The 23,695-nt window shown below is 40.8% G+C and overlaps 1 protein-coding gene across 2 annotated transcripts in view; it reads right to left on the bottom strand.

The window, feature by feature from the left end:
* Positions 1 to 8,468: 8,468 nt before the first annotated feature.
* Positions 8,469 to 23,695, bottom strand: part of cdh8 (cadherin 8) — a 119,305-nt gene continuing 104,078 nt past the window's right edge. The window contains exons 8-12 of one of the 2 annotated variants that reach the window (XM_032515383.1): positions 21,643 to 21,779; positions 17,982 to 18,103; positions 16,222 to 16,339; positions 10,513 to 10,764; positions 8,469 to 10,314 (exon numbers count right to left, since the gene is read on the bottom strand). In XM_032515383.1, coding sequence (XP_032371274.1) covers positions 9,821 to 10,314; positions 10,513 to 10,764; positions 16,222 to 16,339; positions 17,982 to 18,103; positions 21,643 to 21,779 — 1,123 coding nt within the window. In that variant the 3' untranslated portion in view covers positions 8,469 to 9,820. The remainder of the gene's footprint in view (positions 10,315 to 10,512; positions 10,765 to 16,221; positions 16,340 to 17,981; positions 18,104 to 21,642; positions 21,780 to 23,695) is intronic. The other variant, XM_032515392.1, reaches the window with a different exon arrangement.

Raw genomic sequence — 23,695 nt, forward strand, 5'->3', positions numbered from 1 at the left:
TAACTAAAGCTGTCAGATGAATGGAGTGGAGTAACTAAAGTAACTAGTAACTAAAGCGTCAGATGAGTAGAGGAGTAGTAACTAGTAACTAAAGTAACTAGTAACTAAAGCTGTCAGATGAATGGAGTGGAGTAACTAAAGTAACTAGTAACTAAAGTAACTAGTAACTAAAGCTGTCAGATGAATGGAGTGGAGTAACTAAAGTAACTAGTAACTAAAGCAGTCAGATGAATGTAGAGGAGTAATAAAGTAACTAGTAACTAAAGTAACTAGTAACTAAAGCAGCGATGATGTAGGAGTATAAATATAGAATAAGTATAGTACTAAAGGTAACTGAAATGTAGAGGAGTAACTAAAGTAACTAGTAACTAAGTAACTAGTAACTAAAGCTGTCAGATGAATGGAGTGGAGTAACTAAAGTAACTAGTAACTAAAGCAGTCAGATGAATGTAGAGGAGTAACTAAAGTAACTAGTAACTAAAGTAACTAGTAACTAAGCGTCAGATGAATGTAGAGGAGTAAGTAAAGTAACTAGTAACTAAAGTACTAGTAACTAAGCTGTCAGATGAATGTAGAGGAGTAACTAAAGTAACTAGTAACTAAAGTAACTAGTAACTAAAGTAACTAGTAACTAAAGCTGTCAGATGAATGAGTGAGTAACTAAAGTAACTAGTAACTAAAGCGTCAGATGAATGTAGAGGAGTAACTAAATAACTAGTAACTAAAGTAACTAGTAACTAAAGCTGTCAGATGAATGTAGGGAGTAACTAAGTAACTCGTAACTGAAAGTAACTAGTAACTAAAGCTGTCGATGAATGTAGAGGAGTAACTAAGTAACTAGTAACAAAGTAACTAGTAACTAAGCTGCCAGTGAATGTTGTGGCAGTACAAAGTACGATTAATTCTCACTGAATGAGCGAGGAAAGTAAAAGTGGCATGAAAAAAAAAGACTCAAGTAGATTAGTACAAGTACTGCATTCTGTCCTGAGTACGATGTACTAACTACCACTGAACCAGCGTAGTTCTGGGCAGCTGAGGATGCTGGGATATATAATTAGCATGCAGATACATTGTGATTTTATCAGACACGTCTCGTGGCTGGCTTTCTCCTCAGAAACGGGACTTTGTTGTGGTTTTAATTAGAGGTCGCTGAGGGCCAAGCGGGGGATGGGAGAGAAGGACAAATTGAACTTTACTAGGTGTCACCGCTTGTTGAATTAGCTTTGGCCACACAGTCCTTCACGTCAACGGAACTTTGAAAAGTGCGAGCAGAATGAATTGGACCAGCAGCTGGGACCATATGGTGTTTACGAGGTTTGGCGGTTCACTGACCCAATGGTGAAAAAACACAAGCGTGGTCCGACCATTAGTGTGATCTGTCCCAGTACAGGACATTAACGGGCCCCAAAAACACTTTGTCCACTCCTGGAACCAACTTTGAGACAGCCTGCCTTTAGTCTTTGATGATTTCTTCCACCACGTTTACCAGCACCTGATCACACTTTGATTTTCTTTTGTAGCGGTGTTGGGGAACATTTCTGCGAGCAACCTCGCCGAAGATCAAAGTGGACTAAATTAGACATGTAAACACTGTTTGATGGAACATAATTAAAAAGTAACAGTTAAGGTTATTCTGCCTGAATAAGTTCAATCATAATGAGGGAATAAATTCATATAATAAAGAAATGGGTTTATTTGTGATCGCATCTTGGGACTTTGTTATTGAGAGGAAAGGTAAGAAGATAAATCACAAAGGGCTTCTTCTTTAATACAGTCATATCTACACTCTACACACAGTTATGTGTTTGTCCAGGCTCATGAACTAGTTATAACTTAAACAAAGCTGTTTTCATTTTGCTCTATGAATTAGATTACAGATATTTAATGAGTCATTTCTGAATTCGGAAACACCAGAGTGGGATATGTTGTCATCACTTGATGAAAATCAACACTTTTGTTGAGGCTTTTTATCAATTTGTTTTAACTTTTTCTTACCTTTTTGTCCCTTTTTTCAACAATGTTTTTTTTTTGTTTTTTTCAATGTTTGTCACTTTTTTTTATGTTTTCAACACTACGTAACACAAACTTATTAACTTCCGATTTACAATTATATTTGGGATTCATGGTCAAAAAACCTCATTTATAGGTAATTACACCAAATGTTTGAATTAAAAAAGCAGAAATTAGAAATTATTTCGACTAAAATGAATGGAATATGTCAACTTTTACTCAATACTATTTCAAAACCACTTCACTTTTTTTTCAAATGCTATAAAATTGAAAAAGACGCCCCAAAATTAATGAAAGTAGAGATTTGCCAATGAGCGTTGGGTGGAATCAATCATGTTATTTTGGGGAATTAAAAAGAACATTGAAATAGGAAAACAGGTCAATTTGACCCGAGGACAACATGAGGGTTAATTTAAATAGTGCAGATATGTTTTGGAACATGCATCGTGTATTCACAGCCCGTTCTCACTCTCACCTGACATACTGAGGCTTGGTCAGTAGCTCTCAGCATCAAAAACTGACTCAAAAATCACCCACTAGAATTTGTATAAAACACACCAGGCATGGCATCAGCTCGACCGTGACGTAGCTGACCTTGTAAGAAGAGTGACAACGGTAGTGATTAATACGACAGACCGCATACAAACTGGCTCCCAAAGGAGGTTGGATTGGGTGGTGGATGGGTCAAAAACACAGGACTTTCACCCAGGAGACTGGGGTTTGTGTCCTGAGCAGGACACAAACCCCAGTCTCCTGGGTGAAAGTCCTGTATGTAAAACGTCCATTTTGTAACCCCGCCCACAATCTTCTCCTGAACCTAACTGTCCCTTTTTGCGCCACGTCACCCAAAGCGTCAAAAAGCCGACCCAGAGCATGAAAAAGGGACGCCGAGAGTCCCGACCAAGTGCTTCGGAAAGAAATGACGCCAAAGGGCTAAACGCTAACGGAGACTTTTGTTTTCTTCAGTAACCAACGCCACAGACCCCTAACCAAGCATTGGTTTTTGAGAAAGTTTTGGGATTCACAAATGCAACTAAAATGCAACACAAAAGATTGTCCCACTCACTTCCCTATGGTCATGGATATGGAAATGGATTTCATTTTCTGAGGCTTGGAGATTTTCGCCGTTGCAACGTTGAAAAATTACACTGAAAATGCACAATTTAAGTAAAACATTAGGAGTATTCAATAGAAAATGAATAAGCTGACTTTGTTTATCTATACCACAACCGTTAAGCATCTTTCAATGAGGTTGTAGACAGATGGTAATTTATTATTCAGAAATTCTATTTCACTCTCACAGCCACGCAGCAGACCTGTCTCAATGCTTCTTCTCCGAGTAACTCAGTCAAATCGAAACACGCAGACATAATACACATTTTGTTCCAACAGTGATTTTGGATTTGTCAATGTTAAGAATTCATAAAAAGGCATGACTTATAAATGTATCAGATCTTCATGATCAGGTTAGATGATCATCATATTCAAAAGACTTGTTGTTATGTGTCAGGGTAACCCAGGTGATTGTTGATTGGCCAAAAAGGTAATCATATAGGCTAAACTATATTCAATACTCAGACATTAAGCCATGGTCATCATCAATAACTTCAAAAAGTGCATGGTATTGATATCACATTTCTGTTAAAAGCTCTGTTTTTATTTTTTCACATTCAAACATAATACATTTTCTTGCAGACCTCCTCCCACTGCATGCATAAACTCATTTTCTTTTGAAAATGGCCCCCTGATCTATTTGTTGTATTAAAAAAAATCTGAACACAATTTGGACTGCACTGGGAAGTTGGTGAGCGATCCTGAGTAACTGGCACATTGTTGGATCTGACTCGGTAAACATCATTTTTAATGCTTTTAGTAGCAACTAAAATTCACTCTGGCCACGAATAAATGTAATAACTCGAAGTGCTTGATACTACTTGAGGTAAAACAAAAAAATATACAAATAATGCAGTATTAACTAGAGCTGCTGCTTGTAGAGAGCCCATCTAGTTTTGCAACTTATATTACTTCTGTGTAATGTGCTCACGTGGTGCGTATTTCTAATTGAATTTCTGTTTAATCATATTTTCATAACTTTATTGGCTCACACCAAACCTGGGGCCGGGTAGATTTCCAGGATGACAGGATGAGCTTTAGGCAAAACGAAGCTTAGCGATCCATCCAGGGCCCAGTCCTGCTCCACATCCAACCATCCAGACCTTCAGCCAACTCTCTTCACCTCTTCCCTACCCTCACTAGTGTCCAGACCCCAGGGGAGGGGGAGATATTTCTGCACTAATCATCTCATCACTACTCCCTTAATATACTATGTCACGATGAGACTCTTGTCTCTTGTGATTCACTTTATTGTGTAATCCAATAATGTTTCATTATAATAAAGACTGATTGGAATATCATTCATTGGTTGTCTGCTGTGTGCTTGATGGGTGCTTGAAGGAGTCAATACAGAGAGAGGTGGGAACAGAGGGTCAGTAAGGGCCCACGGCTCATTTTTGCTCTAGGACCCCCTAAAGGAGTTAATCTAGCCCAGCCCTGTCAGATGGCAGTTTGTGAAATGGTGGTGTTACTTAATCTATTGATCCGTGTGCAGGGACAAGATTTTTTTTTTTTGGTGGTGCTGACCACGAATTGTTGACTAATGTATTTCAATGGGAAGCACCTTTCGTGATAACAGCACAATTATGGTAGCGAGTAGTATTGAAAAGCCGATTTCCACATAAGTAGGTTGGTGGCAGGACACAGGACTTTCACCCCGGAGACTGGGGACTGTGTCCCGCGTGTGGCGTTCCTTTCCGCGTTCTTCTTCTCCTAACCACAACCGTCCAGTTGTTCTAGGTACTCGCCATTTCCTGTGGGCTGGTTCCGGTCGCGTCCAGGTTGATGAATCAATAGATCAAAATAACATGACCATTAAAACACTACACTGGTAAATATGAAGAAAAACAAAACATGGGGTGCGACAAACCAACCAATGATATCCCAAATCCCTTGATTTTTAAAAATCCACAACAGAAAGTGGCTTTCTTAATTTGTATTCACCAAAGTTTGTTTGTAATTGAGGGCATCTCTGCCAGGCAACAGTAATTACAGTTTCTACATCACGCGGGCCGGAGCCACAGGCCTGTCTTATAAAATCTGGCGCATATCAGCAGGGAACAACAAGTGCAAGGTTGTCACCCGAGGGACACTTCCATTATGTGACAAAAGTGAGAAGATAATTTGATTTACTGTTTAGTTAGGCAACCTCTGTCAGACTCGCAGCCATACACGGCAGTGGGGGTGCATGAAGATTGACTACAAATGAGTCTGCTGACCTGCCGGGGTTGCACATTCTGGAAAAACAATTTGTGCTATCATTTAGCAGGAGATATCAGTCGCTAAAACGTGTTCCATGGCGGATATTTTTGGACTAATGGATCAGGTGCGTAGAGACAGCAGCCTTCAGGTTTGACATCACTTCCAGTCCTAGAGGGCAAAGGCATCTGAAACACCAACACCACTTTGGAAAGTTTGGAAAAGATAGATGGATGTTGCAACGTGGAATCAAATGAGAAGACATCTGATATTTCAGATTTTTTTACAACCAATGTAGCCAATCTAAGCTCTGTGAGTAGAATCCATACTGTTTTTATCAATATTTTAGGACATCATCAAGTAGTTGTACTGTCTTCATTGTATGTGTGTGTGTATGCCCGAGTGTGTACTGCAAGCTCTATATATAGGCGTATGTGCGAGTGGATTTGTGTGATTTTGTGCCTTTGACTTCAGCGAGGCACAGCCGGTAATTGATACGATCAAGAGCTTTTGTCATTTATGAGAAACCGTAATATCAGATAAAGCTGAACAGAGACGTCTAATCTTTCAACAAGATTAACAAAGAGGAGACAATGCAAAAAATAAATAAATAAAAGAAAGAAAGGATGAAGACTAAAGGAAATAAAAACTTCAACAAAAAAAAGGCAAGAGATGGGAAATTGCATTACATCTAATCTCCTTCGCCCGTTATTTATTTTTATGAGCAAACGAGTATTACTGTAACACAACACCACAGTTTAGATCCAAGACTAATTAATGTAATGCCCTTTCTCATGCAAAACTTTTATCTCCCTGGGTACATACTCTCTGAGATAGGAATGATAAATCAGGATTAATACACATGGTTCTTCAAGTCTTATTTTTGTCCCCTTTTGATAAGACATAGATAATGATAGACAGCAGATTAGGTTATGCTAATCTGATTATGTCTTAATGTTTAGTGTGATATACTAGAATGTCTTGGATGATGACACACCACATATACAGCTTGTTGATTTTATCCTCTTGCCCTCTGATACACTGCGACCATTTTTAAAAGGACTGCTGCGTTCCAATCACTGTGCCAGGGCCGCGTAATGTTCAATCCTGAAGTTATTTGCACATCACTGTTGGCTACATCAGTCTAAGAGTTAAATTGTCACGACTTGGTAATGTCAAACTGATAAAGCACATTCTTAAGACAGTACGTTTTCTGAGCAAGCAAAATGGCAACGTTTAGGGATGAAAGGTTGCCTTTAACATCAGAGGCTTTTTCATGCCGAGGGAAAAAAAAACTGCTGGCAGTCGGAGACGATAAGCATTTTACTATTTTTTTTCTTCTTTTCTCCTTGTTGATGTGTTTTCCTACCCCTGCTGCTGTTTTGGGGTGCAGGATCAGTCTAAAGCTGTAATAATAGAATGTTGAGTCAAGTGGGTTAAAAGTCCATTTTTGCTTTCAACATCAACAGCAAACAGTGAAACAGACTTTTATAGCATTCAAGGAGCGCAAGGCCAGAATATGCTACGTGACTAAGTGAGGAACAGTCTGCGAAATATAATGTTAGCCTTCTGGGTTTATTTTGTCTGTATGACACTGTTTGATGATGCATAAGCCGGCCAGAAGCATTTTTAGAGATTCAGCACAGCCGTTCTGTTGTTTTGACAATGGCTCCAGTTGTGCTTTTTGCTTTAGGATTCTATTGTTGGAAATATTATTCAGTGATGTTCAAGGCTTTCCAGGAGCTATTTTGTGATAAAATGCTGCAATTTACGTTTTAGGTGTATCCCCTTTCAGTCAAACTGCTTCGGAAAGGAACAGACCCATGACAGGGTAAACTGCTAACAGCTTTTTTTAGAAATAGATACTACTGAAGACATTTTACAGTAGTATTGTAGTACCTTAACGTTGCAATACACAGATTTAAATATGTAAAAATCCAAGCAGCAGAGACCAAGGTATTCTGATGTTTTCTCCCATGTTTTATGGGTCCATCGCCAACATATCTGGAACCAACATTTACACAATGCAACAAATAGCATATTTTGTCACTCCCTACATGTCTGTCTTTCAAAAATGTAAAACCAAAATTTTGAAATTTGTAGTCTCCAAGGCCAAACCGATACATCCCTGACGTTATCACTTTGACGTCTCCTTCCAGAACCAGAGAAGACATTGTAGACATGAGTGCTACTCCTCATAGTCTGGATCAACTGAAGTACATTGCCAGGTTAGGCCTGACAAGCTTTGCCCACCCCCTCTTCTGCCAATTCTTAATTTGAATCGTGCACTAAGGCAGGCTTGGTTCTTTCGGGGAATGATTGTAAAGATTTACAAAGAAAATATTTACGTCATTTATTCTATTTTGGGCCCAATTGGCGGAGATTACTATGAACGAAGTACACAAGCCGAATACACTGGTAAAAGCAGATGATTTTTACCCATGTATCCAGCTAATTTTAATAGTACATTTTATTGTATTGTGGGAGCAGGTGTTTATTTTTGCAGGGTGCAAATGTTCCACCAGAACTAGTTTCTTCCCGAGAGCATTTTGCATTGCCACCGTTGCTTAGCGTCGCCCAAGACGGATCTGATTGGTTTAAAGAAATACAAACCACTTAGAAGGTTTTTTTCCTCCTATCCCAGAATGTGTGTGGTGTTTGTATGTGTAGGTCTGCCAACGTGAGACTATACTCCTGTCAACAAATAAACTGATGCTTGTGTAAAATTGGCCAGGTGCCTCTTTAACAGTATTAATATTCTATCTGTGACTTTTGATTGTCCATAACTTCTCATCTGTGTAAGAAAAACCACACCCATTCAGCAATATTTATAAAAATATATTTCACAAAGTAGGAAACAATACAGGGTATCTTAGATTACAGTACAGGGAGTAAATAATTGAACATACACATTTATAAGCATTAAAGCACAGTACAAAATATGATCTGCATGTAGGACTATTCCATATATATTGTTTAGTCTACCGAGAACTGCCATAATACTGTATCAGTACGAACTGAGTATGCACGCAGCTGTAGTGCCGTTGAAATTCTCATTATGTGCAAGAGCTAACGTGCAGAGACAAACCTACCACCTCATTGAAAGCTAATGACGTCAGCAGTAACTCTATGTACAGTACAAGTCATTTTTTTATTGATATCATACAGTGTAAGCACAATATGCACAAAGTCTAGATTTGTGTCTTCATTTGTCTTGGGCTAATTGCAACCTGCGTTTCCTAAATGAGATTTGACGTTTGGAGATAGTCACATACTCAGGTATCAATTGGACTATTGTGCTCAGACGCTCACTGGCTGTACCTCAGAATATGTTATGAGATATATGTTACAGAGAATTAGCATGTGTCAGAAAGGTCTCATTCCTGCAGTCCCAATTAATTTGATCATCTGTATTCTTACAGTAACTTAGAGCTTGAGTTTGCTTTGCTTACATCTAATCTATATTATCAACTGCAATAAATCCATGATATGGTTTGGCTGTTATGAAATAGTATTCAAGTGGTTGGAAAAAACAGTTGAATGTGAAATAATCTAAACACACTCACTATAAATTGTCAGCACAGGAAAACGTGATTTAAAAGAACAGAAAATACAAAAACTCATAGAACAAGAATGAAGAATCAACACATATCTTGTCAAAAAACAGTAGATTACAATTGTATTTAATGTTGCTTCTGTAAAAAGAAGGCCTCAGAGTTTCTACATTTCTCTTTTTTGTCTCCACGTCAGTCTTTTATAGGCTAGTAACACTTGCGATCCACACCTGTAGCGTGTAAATACAAAGAGTTGTATAAAGCAAGCCTTTCCGGGCTTTAGATAGTTTATAAATGTGGCCACCAGAGAACATATCAAATAATAACAAATTCATCTTAAAGCCAATACTGGTTTGTCTTATGCTTTTTTTTCAAATCATACATACATTCATCATTTTAATGTAGACCATATATTGCTTTTTCCTTGTCATCTTGTTTCAGATCACCCATCAGATGGGTGGCTTCGGCAGACATGAAATAAGAGTCTCTCTGCAGCTTCTGAGGCCCAGCTTGTTGTCCATGGAGCATGGATTGTCTCCTGAAGCTTCAGGGAACCCAATAATATCCGTAATTTCCTTCCACCGGGCAACTACCACCAATCCCAGGGTTTATCTGCTAGTGGCAGTCATAGCAAATCACTAACACCCAAAATACTGCTAGACACTCCACAACGGAATCTAAGTTACACTCCACAAGAATCATAGATCTCCTAATAAAGACATTGTTTGGCTCAACAATTACAATGCGCTTGACGTAGTGGATGACGACTGCTAAACCTCATTCTAAGAAGAATAAAAAAGGTGGCCTCCCAAGTTATTAACTGTTTTTTTTTGTTTTTTTTAAACACCTGTTTCTAAAAGCCAGCGAACTCCCTAGCGTTTAATACACAAGTATGTGGACAGGAAAGAAATTGGAAAAGGTCTTTTTGTCTAACGGACCAAAGGTCAGGTCTCGCGGTCGCTCTCGCCCAGAGAGTAGAGCTCCCCAAGTCTTCTGAAGCGTGGGCCCCACTCCCTGAGATAGTCATAGTTCTGGTCCGAGTCTGACGACGCCGTCTCCAAGGAGCTGAGGGAACCGGCAATGGATCCCCTGCCCTCGTATCCATAGATCTGGATAGAGTCGTAAGGCGGTGCTGTGGGATCATTGTCTGCCTCGTGGAGCCGTACATTGATGAATTCGTCCACGTCCACGCCGTTCGGGCCAGAGTGCTGTCCCGCTCGGGGCATGAACTGCAGGTCGGGCTTGATGTCTTTGCGGGGCAGATAACCATTGATGCCATCCGGGTTCTGCAGAGTCGCAATGTCGAAGGCCTCCGTGTCCTCCTCGCCACCTCCTTCGTCATCGTAACGGATAATATTCTCCCTCACATCTTCGTCATCCTTTATAATGAGAGGCTCATTCTTGTGTCTCCTCAGGGTCACAAATAGAACTACTATTACTGTCAGAAAGACAGGTGGAAAGAAAGGAAGAGGGAAAGAAGAAGTCTAGGTCAAGCTTTGAGTGAATCTTCTGTTAGTACAAACTAATCATCAAGGATTATGACAGTTTTCATCTACATCTGTTAAAAGTCCAAATGGTAATAATGGGTGATATATAATGGGTAATAATGTGACACTGTAAAAAAGAAACACCTCACCTAACAGCAGTATAATGCAGGCCAGGATGGCAATGAGAGCTCCCATACTAAGCCCAATAGGTAAGACGTAGGCCTCCACGTTACAGGACTGGACAATGCCGTCCTTGCTGCACCCACAGACCCGGATGGTCAAGGTGTTGGTGCTGCTCATCGGTGGATTCCCATTGTCCGTCACAATGATTGGCAGGAAGTACATCTCCTGTTTCTGTCGTCGGAAGGTATCGTGCTTGGCCAGGACACTGATTGAATTGTCTGTCAGAGAGAGGTAAAGCCAGAGATAATATTTTTTTTTGTTAGAATGTGTGAAAAACCCATTATTATTCATGGTAGCAACAGACTGAATTTCTATTATTAAATCGTGTGAAGATCAGTGCAGCGTGAGGGTAAACTAATTTCACATCAATCGTCACCGGGCTTTCTAGCACTCTCCCATTCCAATGCCGTAGATGTATTTCAGCCACCTTCCTTTCTCTCAACAGTCCAATTTGGGAATTCTGAAGGAAGGCGAGCTCGACTTTTCTGTCCCCCTTTGAAAGCTGAGGAAATGAAGGGACCACGGCAGGCGACACCAGCTTAGAAGATGGCACATGTCGACCCAGAAAGGTGCCGGCTGCTCTTTGATGACACTTCTGTGAAGCTGTCTGCTCATTAGCTGGCTCTCCTTACCCTGCCCACATTATCAAACACTCGCATTCCCATACGAATCTACTCCTGCTGATCTTATGGAAAACGTACAAGATATCTCATAGTCTAACCTTTGCCTCTCTGCTTGAGGGTGCACTTAAGTGGGAGGGGGAAATAGATCTGGTGATATATACGCTATACGAGAGACGGGCCATGTTGAAACATCACATTGACTGAGCCAACTTAATGAAACGCTGGAATGCTTCATGATAGAATTATTTGCTTTGCACAATCTGTAATTGATGTGAACATATGCTCAGATTTATTTTCTTGTGAGGGCTGTCACAAAGTGGTACACTCTGCTTTGTGAGCACTAAGATGTCCTATTTCATTTGGCTCATTCAGCAGTGCATGTAGTGTATGCAAGTATCTACTATACTGTAGTAAACCATCAGGGCTTGTCCTCATACACAGGTCATTTTCACTTTCTTGGCAACTATTGATGGTAAAAATAGAACTAAAAACGTCCTGCCCGTCAGCCCATCCCCAGAACCAGCCTGCTACTCAAAGAGAAAGGCAGTTGTGAAGATAACCTTTAAAGAAAGTAGTGAACCCACTGGAGTTCCAAGACTGCTGTTTTTATTACCTTTACATATAACAGGGCACATTAAACGTGTTTCATGCAGCGACTGATGGATTCTGATGAAAGAGACGGTGTACATTGAAATATTAATCATCACCATAACAAAAGCTAAAGCTCATTAGAATTCATTTTTAGCCATAAATAACTTAATATGTGGGAGGTTCCAAATGACAGCAGTGACAGCAAAAGTGCCACCAAAAAACTTTTTGCACTTCTGAAGTCTCTTAAGATTATACACACAACACATTCAGCGTGCCGAATCAGTCAACACATTCTCACTCCCAAGGAGTCAAGAACTGACGCTAGGTCCGCACCACTTGGCGTCACTTGTTAACACTCTGGGTGCCCCGTAGGTGTCATTTTTGGGTAAAACCACTTAGTTAGGGTTTAAGAAAAGAATGTGGGTGGGGTTAAAGATGTTTAAGTGACATATGGGACAACAACGTTTCACAAACCCAGTTTTCCTGGATACAAGTCCTGTGTCATTTGGTGTCTTTTTTTCACTCCTTTGCGTCATTTTTCAATGTGCAGGATAAAATAATTTAGTTAGGTTTAGGAAAAGATCTTAGGTGAGTGTTAAAGATGTACGTTTGAGTGACACAGGGGACCGGAACAGGACACAAACCCCGGTCTCCTGGTTGAAAGTTCTCTGTTGTGTGACCTATCCACCTCTCCAACCGACGTCCTTTAGTGGAGTTTCATACTACTAGCTGCCGTTGTTGCTCTTAACTTTTGTGTTGTCTTCCCGTCGACCATGCATCTTTACTTTTCTTTGTAAAAATTTAAACTTTATTCAAAGTTTTGGTCCTCTTTTTTGAAACTTTTTGTTGCTTTTCCCGATGTTTTGGAAATGTTTTCAACGTTTTAGTCACTTTTTTGTCACTTTTTAAAATATTTTTTCCAATCTTTTGCACTTTTTCTGATGTTCTGTTGTAAATATTTTTCTAAATGCTATAAAATTGACTAAAACACTCAAATTCAATGAAAGTAGTGAGCTGATCATTTAATTTACTTGTTAAGAGCGTTGTACCGAACCATCCACGTTATTTCTTTCGACAATTTGGTTGAAAGAAACCCACATTTCTGATGTAGAAACCTTTTGAAAATGGGTATAATTTGACCCGAGGACATGAGGGTTCATGCTACGTCATGTATGTCCCAGTGCCGCGGTCGAGCTGGGGTTTAGCCCGGGGCGGCCCATACAATTGCTTAAGGGTGCCTGATGTGTCGCTGTCTGACGCTGAGAGCCACTGACCAAGAACAAGTATGTGATTAGTTGGGAGTTAGAATGGTTTTAATAATTAGGACTTGAATGTTTTTATGGTATCATAATACCAAAGGATTGAAAGAAGCAGAAGAGGCAATGTTAGACCTACAGGGGAATGCAAAGTATGTATGGTTTTTTCACTACATACGTTTTTTTTTGTTAGTGTGTGCATTTGTGTATGTGTAATATGTAATTTTATATACAAATGATGTTGTAGTCCATGTGGATGCAACACAGAGATGAAATAATTGGTCCCTACTTACCTAATAATAACACGTTCAACCCACATGTACTTATACTTAATTAAGTATAATTATATACTTAGTTAAAGTCCAATTGAAAACATAAAATGTATTATTTTTTTGCATTCAAAAATACCTGTCAAACATATTTTGAAATTGTTTTACTACGGAGCCCCAGAGGTGACATGACATGAAAAAAAAAAAAAAAACATGTACTAATTTTACTGTACTGTACTGTAGGTTTTTGCTCTTTTAGCCTCCACCCTCTATGTGGATGAGCGTGGTGATTGACATGTGGTCCGGCATGGGCACCAACAGTACACAATAATAGCAAACCTGCCATGGGAAATGTAGCTTACAAGCTACGAACATTGTTGTGTTGGCAGTGGAATTAAAGAAAAATTACTGCAACAATTACCATCTTAACTGATGGCCGCTGACAAATTGCAGGTATATTTTTACGCTGTTCAGTGTGCTTCAGCTGACTAGCTAATTAGTCTGCAAATCAGCAATCATTAGCAAGCACTTTTCCCTTGGTGGATGTTTTTCTGGTAGCTGGTTCAGCAAGCCGATGTGCAACAAAAGACACATCTCCATGATTGTAGGAGGAGAAGGAGACAACCACAAAGCCACAGCTGGTTTGGGCTTTTTGTGTCACAACTAGCTATTAGTTAGTGTAACAGTCAAACCTATAATTAAACAATGACACATACTGCCTAATCCCACTGTAATCTAACTATAAAGCATTCTGTGTGTGTGTGTGTGTGTCTGTGTGTGTCCGTCTGTTGTCTTTAATATCTTGAGAACCATTCATCCAATCTACTTCACCATTGGTCAGGTATTTCTGGGTACCCAGTGAACTTTTGGGATTTGGAGCAGTTTGGACAGCATTAAATATGAATAAATGTCAATGAAACTAAGCATTCTGTAAGTTACTTTCAAGAACTATAGTTCCAGAGAAAGCTAAAAGCAGCAGCACAGAAGGCCAAGCAATCAGTCCATTCCACGTTTTGAACAGGCACTGCACTAGTAAGCTAAAAATGCAATACTTTGAACAGCTTCATGGAAAAATAATTCTCTGTCTACATAGATAGATATATTTTTTGAAATTATTTGGTTTACAGTCTGCATTTCAGTCATAAAACTAAGAATTGCTAAATATTAATTTCCCCTTTTTGGGTACAAATTACACTCTAACAGAGGAAAACATGACGCAGTTTTATTTCAGTTGGCCTTCCAAATCAGTCTATGCAACTTTTACTAAACGGCAGCCACTGTGGCCATAAGTGACAGTTATTGGATAACGCTAAAGGATAAACATGGTATGAGATTAGCATGGGTAGAGAGGAGTCGCAGTTCAGTTACAGTATGACCTATAAGTCTCGGACTCTCAGTTTTAACGCTATTCAGTTTTCTAACATTGGCCACCACAGGGTACTGTTCATAACAGGCCAAGTTAGGCTGTATCTGCTAAACCCCTGATGGATTGAACTGAGCCAGGGTAAATTTTGCTGCGTTGACCTTTACATGTGTAAGAAGAAGAGGCAATATCGTAACACAATTCGTAAGATTCTGAAAACAGGCCAAATTTCAGTATGGCCAGAACTTCAAATGTACGTTGTCTCAATTCTGATAGTAGGATGCTCGATATCTTGTATACAGCTGGTCAGAACCTTGGCCATCTTGCTCAGAGTGGGCAGCCCCTAACCTCTTCACTGTGCAATCCCTACAATTAGACTCATCATTGCAAACAAAGGCAGCACACAGGGGCTCACAGGAGCCTGACGCTCTTCACTCAAGTGTCTCCCACAGCTGCCGATTCAGATAGAAATAGTCGCTGAAGTGCTGGGGGAGATGTTGCTGTTCCTCTGTTCGGGATTAACAATACTATAGGCAAGTGGTTGGTGCAGTATGTAATATTTAGAGAGCTGCATCTCAACACATATTTGCTGTGGTTTCAGGCAAGGGAGAGAAAAAAATGCTTATAGTGGTGGAACATTTCTAGAGGGGGTTTTATCTGTTACATCATCTGAAGAAACTATTAAATCTCTTCTTACCAAAAGGGCTCAGGAACTTGCGTTTCTATACACGTAGAGGTTGATCCGCAGTTAAGACTGAGTATTTTGCTGGAAGTCTGTGCCGGGTTAAACAGACCTTCATTTTTGACTTTCCATTTCCTGACAGGGCAATGTGACACAGGAAAAATATGAATTTTGCTCCTTTAGTTATTTCTCAATATGTCAAGAGAGGTATGCATGTACTTAGCCAATGCTATTTTTGAGTTGTCTGCAATTATTACGCTGGCATCTCGTTTTCCTGTCTGATACTCTTCAAAAGTAAAAGGTTTTATTATTCCTTTAAAAAAGTGCCGACTCTATTTGATGACCTGATTTTTATGGACTCTTTCCTCCATCAGAGGGAGGTTGCAGTGAGTTAGCCTGCAGCCTCTGCATCGAAGCAGAAGGCTAGTACCATATGAAGATGATTCGCCCCGAGCTGAAAACATTACACAATGTCATCATGAACACAGCCTGTTCAGAGCCAGTTATGGAGGAGAGGCAGGAGAAGAGCAACGAGAATAAGGAAAGAGAAAGAAAAAAAAAACGGCAAATAAACCAATCAGAGTATTTAGCAAATAAATTTGCACCATCTGCTGCAACAGCTCATCGGAAGTCATCCTACATTGAGCTGCAAGACTACCAGGAAAAGCCATTTGGATCTCATTCATTTAGTTTCCCTCAAAACGCACTCGTGAGTAAAAAGAAGCTGGTGTCCAGACAATTTCACATCTGCTAATTGTGAGCTACACTGATTCACCAGATTTCATCTTGAGTACGGCTAACGCGCCACGGTTCAGAGATTAGACTGGAAAGCTATTGGAGATTCTGCCAGATGAAGACTTACTTTGCTGGGATTTTCTTTTTGTTACTCACCTTGGTTGTTTTTGATGGTGAAATTGGGGTTGTTGAGCATCTCCGGGACCAGACGGTAGTCAAAGTAGTGTCCCTGGATTGGGTCGTCTTTGTCCACCGCGCTTATGGTCTGGATCACCTGTGTTGAAAACAGACAGACACAAAGTTTTACAACGGAGGGCTCAAAGTTATTCATATGGTGTCCAACTCAACTTCACTAAGGGCCACACTGGAAAAAGAGAATCACATCAAGGACCAGATATGTGTACTGTAATTTGTTGACATGTTTTTATTTATTCTGAAAAGGTCAAATATCTGTGATGGTTTTATTGCGTGTCTCATTTAATTATAATAATAATAATACAATAATAATGATAATGTATCCTTTATTAGTCCCACAAGGGGAAATTACATTTTTACACTCTGTTGTTATTACACACACTACACACAGGCCTGAATTACACTCACATGCTCAGTACCTATACATGCACTAATGGAGAGATGTCAGAGTGGGGGGGGGGGGCTACCCATGTAAAGGTGCCCCAAGCAGTTGGGTGTTAGGTGCCTTGCTCAATAACACCTTGGCAGTGCCCAGGAGGTGAACTGGCGCCTCTCAAGCTACCAGTCCACCACCATACTTTGGTCCGCATGTGGACTTGAACCAGCAACCCTCCAACCCAACTCCCAACAGACTGAGCTACTGCCCCCCCATATTGCTTCCATACATGAAGTTTGGTTGACACAAAGCCCTAAAAAAGTCAGCGAGAAAGTTCCTTAGCCATCATAGAGCAAATCAAGCAAAACACTCAATTCTGATTGCATTTTTAAAATTAGGCTACCCGACTCACAACAACCTGTTTCACAACTTCTAATATGCAAACTCACTGGATGCGTGGGAACTTTTAAAGCCTCAAAGTCGGCAAATTTTCCAGATTCTGCCTTGAGTAACGCGTGATTACAGATAGAAAAACAGCTTCCCAGTTTTTTGGGTTTGGCGCACATCTAGACCGGGCCAAAATGTATTGGGTATCTAAATGGATATGCAAGCCGGGTCAAAATTTGCGAGGGGCTGGATTAGGCCCGGGAGCCTCGAGTTTGACACATGCATTAAAGGAGGCCGCTTATTCATTACTCTGTTTTTTTTTCCACCGCAGATTGCCTCAGTCTAATACTGGCTGGATCACACCTGATGAAATATATGCCCTATTCATTCCTGGAGTTTGAGATTATTATCAATGAGGTCCTGTCTAGTCTGGCACACTTTCAGGCTCCTGGCTCTATCTGTTAATCTGTCATCATAGGTCTTATCGTGCTGTATGTCTTTATGATTGATTGGAAATTAGAATTCAGGCCCCGCAGGACGGTTTGCCTTTTTTTCCCCTCTCCTTTCAATATAGCTCCCCATTGTACGTATACAGGTCCCCTGAATGAGGTCGATTGATGAGAAGGAGAATGCTAAGTACTTGTCCAGATTGTTTTTGGCTGGAGGAAGCATTGTGCCATCTGGAGGAGGACATGAAAGACAGTCTTGAATTATGATCCCCTCTGATCAATCCTGACTGCTTCATTTCCCCTCTGCTCCATGCACACTGTGTCAAGGGAGAGGGGAAAAAAGGACCGCACTCCCACCTCTGTAGTTTCCCAGGGAAATAAATAGGCTATAATTCACTGTGACCAATCATTACGAGGGGGGGGGGGGGAGTGAGAGACAGAAAGAAAGAAAGCGAGAGAGAAAGAAAGATAGATCACTGCTTTGATGAATGAGCCACTTCTTTCCTTACCTGTCCAGGTTTTCCATTTTCACACAGAAAGGCCTCGTATTCGGTGGCAAATTCCGGAGCGTTGTCGTTAATGTCCATTACTCTGATGGCCACAATCGCCCTCGATATCTGACTGTGGTTTCCTAATATACAGTGTGAAATAAAGAGGTAGATAGATAGTAGATAGATAGAAAAGACAAGAGGAGAAGAGAGGAGATAAATAAGAAAAGACAATGAGCAAAATATGAAACTGGACGGAAAAAAAACAAACAATGTTCCGTGTGAAATCCCAGGTAAATTCTGTGACCTAGTCTTAATTTCCTTTATTTTCCATCTTTATTTCTGCCTTCATTTCCTGAGCTGATGGGAGGAAACATGATAAGCCACATCAATCTACATTTTAGCCGGAATAAGCAATGCAAAGCAGGATTCGAGGCAACAGAAAAAAAAAAAAGAAGAAGAAAAGAAAATCCCATTCAAAGTGCTTTTGAAAATCCCCTGTACACTGCAATGTTTAAAACATGAGGGTTAAAACATGCATATTAATGAGTCATTGGTAACTAAAGTCGAAAAAAAGACAATAAAAGGCAATTTAATTAGATTAGATTCTGATTGGAATTATTCATCACTGGTAATTGACTGTCCCTTTTGAGAGTCCCTGTGAACGCTAGTATTTAATAATTAGTAGCAAATGCCAACTTTTAAAGCAATTATGTATTAATGTTGTCCCAAGAGGTCTGTGTCACTGTGGCTAATGCCACTGGTATGTTTCTGTTTTCTCTTCTATTTATTGATTGATTGATTGATTGATTGATGGATGCGGTTTCCCTGCTGTCACATCCTCAGAAGAACGAGTAAAAAAAACGGGTTGTCTTGATGCTCGGTCAAAACCCTGAGATTTCCCGAGCTGTGAGGCCTCTAATTGCAAATGAAGACTCTTAAGGGTTTTATTTTCCTTTAATCAAATTGGGTTTTAAATTAAAGTAATCTTGAGAACTGTTTGGTTTTAAAGTGAGGCTATGTTTTGCTGAACAGCGGCCACTGTAATTACTTACACAACCATGCTAAAGTTGATTAAAAAGATCAATACAACACCATCTTTTGGAAATTGATCTTAATGCCTTCATTTAAAAAAAAAGGAAAATGCAACCTTTTAAGGACACCAATTTTCTTCACCAATTTATTGTCAATAAATAAATTTTCTTCCTTACAATACAGGGGGCATAAGAATACACCCCCCTATGTTAAATTCTCATAGAGTCAGGCACATTTTCATTTCCAAAGGCTGGATGGATCAGGATACTATGCATCATGATAAAGATCTGTTGGCCTTTGGAATATATACCCCCCCACCACCATACACACACACACACACACATCATCACATAGCCTTTACCATACATAGAGATTGGCATGAGGTACTTTCCAAAAAATCAGCTCTCAATGCAAATCAAACCAGATGTTAAGCTAACTGAAATAACACCATTCCAATCTCTAGGTATGATGAAGGGTATGTGGTGATGATGGGGGGGGGGGCAAGGGAAAGGCCAAGGTGCATAGTATCCTGATCCATGAAAAATAAACATCTGCCTGCCTCTATGGGAATTTAACATAGGGGGGTGTACACGTATGCCCCCTGTATTTTTACATTTTTAATTTACAATAAATTATTTATTCCCAAAGAAAAATCGGTGTCCTTAAAAGGTTGGATTTTCTTAAATGTTTTGAAATTAGGCATTAAGATCAATTTCCAAAAGATGTTGGTTTATATTTTTACTGTAGGATGGGGGTGTAAACTTATTCAAGCCACTGTACATCCTGATGGCAAATTGAATTTGCCTTCATTACCCAAGATCCTCCTTTAAAATATGTTTAATATAAATGTTTAAATGTAGTGTAGCAGGAGCACATGCAGAAAAAGAGTCCCAAGGTCAGCAAATGCACTCAGAGTCAGTAGAAGTGCCTCTATCTAAAGTTTGCTAACATTAGCTAATGCTAGCAGCGACTGGTCAAACCAGACCACATGGAGCTGTAGCAGCAACATCCTGAATCCTGTGTAATGAAATGCATTTGAATTCAATGGTTCATTTGCGAGAGGATTTGTGGTAGTTCTTCTTTAAAATATCTCACTATAATTGGTACTTTTCCAGACAAATGTTTGTGTTTTAGTCTTTATTATTTCTACTGTTGAAAATTTGGCATCTAGATACCACTGGCGCATTTACAAAATTATGATTAATGTGCAATGTCCCAATAAAATAAATAAATCTTAAAATCCTTAAAGTCTTCCTGCTGGTTTATTTAAAATAAACCTTAACATTGAGCAGTGGACAGGATGCCCCAGAAAACCAAGGCCAGCAGACAGGCTGGGAGATAAGTTGAAAAAGAGGTAAGCAGTGAGGAGAGTGGAAATTGACAGTTTGATAGACAGTGATAGATGGATTAGGGCAGAGAGAGAGAGGGAGAAAGGAATACCCCTCCCCCCCCCCAACACACACACAAAAGTGACTTTCCTCCAGCAGCACACAGGGAAAAGACTCTGATTAGTCAGATGTCAACTGGTGCGAGGCAGCAGAACGCGCCTCCGTTTGGGTGGCAAATGGCATTGGGATAGAACTGGGAACACATCTCTTCCTCGTCACGCCAGAGAGGACACCGGCTTCCCTCCCATCCGTGAAGAATAGCAAAACTGCCATATTTATTTTGGCAAATTCCCATTAGGTGGTCTCAGAGATGCCACTATCTCGAGCCACAGTTACTTTGCCAAGAGGCATGAAAACACACTTTAAATGTATGGGTGCGAGGAATGACAAGGCAACCGGCTTATCGAATGAGACACGTTCACTTCCTCCAACGGGCCCGCTACGATGGTGGGATTTTGTCTGCGCCGCATGGCCAAGACATTATGACAACGTTTGGGCTTTCGTTTATTCTGACAATTAATGTGTGTTTCCTTTGATTAAGAAAAGAAAAGAAGATGAGACGGAGTGGAGAGGGAGATAGGGCGGAAGAGGACAGGGACAAAAAAAGTTACAAGCTGTGTACATTTCTATTCCAATAGCTTTAAGGGCTACATTAAGCTTTATCACAACATACAGCCCCCCTGAAACAATCTGTATGCAAATACAGCCATACATATGGTTTGAGCTGTTTGTAGCTCTGCCGGCAAGATTTTCTACGCAGTCAGTGAGTTTTTTTCAGTTCGCAGATGTTCTTTAATCTGCAATGGATGCTGGCGTTGGAGCAATCCACTCTGGAGCATGTCTTTAAAACTGTTTATTTGATACGTCTTAATGTTCTTGCACTTCCACGAATTGACTACTGAGCTGTTTAATTCAATCAAAACTCAGCAAATTAACGTATTTAATGCCTCTGTGGATTCAAATGCTAATTGTTTGTGCCATACTATCAGAGCGATTAAAAAAACGTTGGCTTACAAAGCGCTGTACTGTTGAACAGAGGATTGTGTGTATCAGGTCAGTGATTCCTTTGACGGAGAGAACCCAAGAAGTGGCTCAGGAGAAGGAGATCTTGTACGTGTCTTCCTGCAGTTCTCAGTTTTTAAACCCTGCGTGCCAATGAATGCCTAATGGTATGCTGATTTCCAAAATAGGACATTACAATTCACCAGGAGCGGTGTTCACATCGGGGGGTCAGAGCAGAGGTAGGAGAGGTTACTTACTGACTTCTGTGGCCGTTACTGTGATGTTGTGCCACATGTCCGTCTCCCGGTCCAGCGGTTTGGCCAGTGTGATCTTCCCATCGTCCACGTTGATGTTGAACTGTCTCTCCAGGTCCGTGTGCCGATCGATGAAGTATCTGAAAACACAGTCAATCGTCAGAATTTTAATTTTTTTAAGGATAATTTTAGCATTTTGGACCTTTGTTTGATAGGAGGAAATACCATTCAGCAATGAAGGGCTGCAGGACAGATTTGAACCCGAGGACTGAGCCTTTGTAAATGGGGCGCACGCTCCACCAGGTGAGCTACCCAGGCGCCCCCCTCATCAGAAATTTGAGCCAAAAACTCCTTAGCTTCCCACCACTGCAGCATCGTTTGCAACCCCTTGGGTGTTGTGGCTAATGTTGCTATCCATCAAAAGATATTTGTAGATGAATGCACAGCAAAAAAAACAGTTGGAAATCAATAGTTTTCTAAGGAATAATTGCGGCCTTCACATGAGCATCAGGGGGCATTACAGCCTAATTAGGTTTCAAGAAGCCCTCCCCCACAATCACAGCGACACCTCCCTCCTGCAAAAGAGACCGTTAGTATGTGTTAGGCAAGAGATGGAGTGTTGCTAACCCTGATTGTGTGTTGTTAACCCTCTGTCAACACCCAATGGCCCCCAAAGGCTTTGCATTAATGAGTTAGGACAGCATTGTGTCACCCAATGGGGGAGTTTGGTGGGGGGGTGTTATGGATCTAATGAAGATGAACCAATGACCGGCCTCTTATGTTGGACCTTGTCTGACCTTTAGTTAAATGATTGGGTTTGCTTTTCAAGCCACTACCCACTTTTTGGTCCCAGTCAACGAAGCCGCACATTTTCAACATTAATCAAGAACTGTTGCAAAAGATACATTGGTGAATCGTTGATAAGAATAGAGATGCCAGACCTAACCCCCCCCCCCCCAAAAAAAAAAACCTCCAGCAGCGAGTAGGAAATTGGAATACACATAAAAGGGAATTTTTTTCATTGCTACTTGAAGCTGTGAAATCGCTCTTTCATGTTGCAACTCGCACAGCGCCAATTCTTGGGACAAGCCCACACAAAACTGACTAAAAACAGAATCTGTCATTATGGGTCATCTTTGGTTTTCACACGTTTCATATGTCATTATGCGTGACTGTCATAAACATCCTACTCATCTAAAAACACTGGGCCGCATTGATTCAAGTGAGCTAAATACACCGTGCACCGCACCACCCCTCCGGGACTCCTGGTCTCTGTTCCTATCTCTCTCTCTGTCTCACTCTCACATCATCTCTCACAATCTCACCCCCTCTTACTCACTCAACAGCCAGAAGTTTTTTTGTCACTTTTATTTTCCACCCAGCCGGGTCTCTAGCTCTTCCTAATCTAACCCCCCCATCCATATCTTTGCACCCCCGTCCCCACACAGACATCCCTCGGCCACCAGGCGCCCCCGCTCACCCTGTCTCCCTTCCTTCCTAACCCTGGGTCTTGTAACATCTCACAGTGGATCTGCTCATGCCTATCAGCGCAGACCTGTTGGCAGGAACCCTACAGTGTCTCTATGAGAGATAGAAGAGAGAGGGAGGAAGGAAGGGGGGGATACAGAGGGATGGAAAAAAGAGAGAGCACGACAGAAAGCCAAAGACAAAGTCACAATAACAACAATTTATGTGAAGGAGGGTGTCTGCTCATACAAGAATGATGGGAAATTAAATAAATAAACCACTGGCCCAGATTTCCAATTGTTGGGGAGATGTACCGAGCCGTGACATTTCCATTTTTGAGATGAAATGGTGTAAAATCCTCTAGACGCCGGGCTGGGAGAGGTCCATGAGGACCCCCCCCCCCCCGCCATCCCACCCCCTTCTTTCTCCTTTTGCCCTGCAGACGCAGCGCACTTTCAAGACAGGCAGACAGCAGCAAACCACCTGGGAGCAGCCTCTCTCCTGCAAACTGAGTGGATCCCAGTCAAACTCTGACAGCCTCACGTGGAAGCGCGCGGAGACAGACCCTGAAATGTTCTGCCACCTGTCA

This window comes from Etheostoma spectabile, chromosome 1 (genome assembly GCF_008692095.1).
Source record: "Etheostoma spectabile isolate EspeVRDwgs_2016 chromosome 1, UIUC_Espe_1.0, whole genome shotgun sequence".
Taxonomy (NCBI): Eukaryota; Metazoa; Chordata; class Actinopteri; order Perciformes; family Percidae; genus Etheostoma; species Etheostoma spectabile.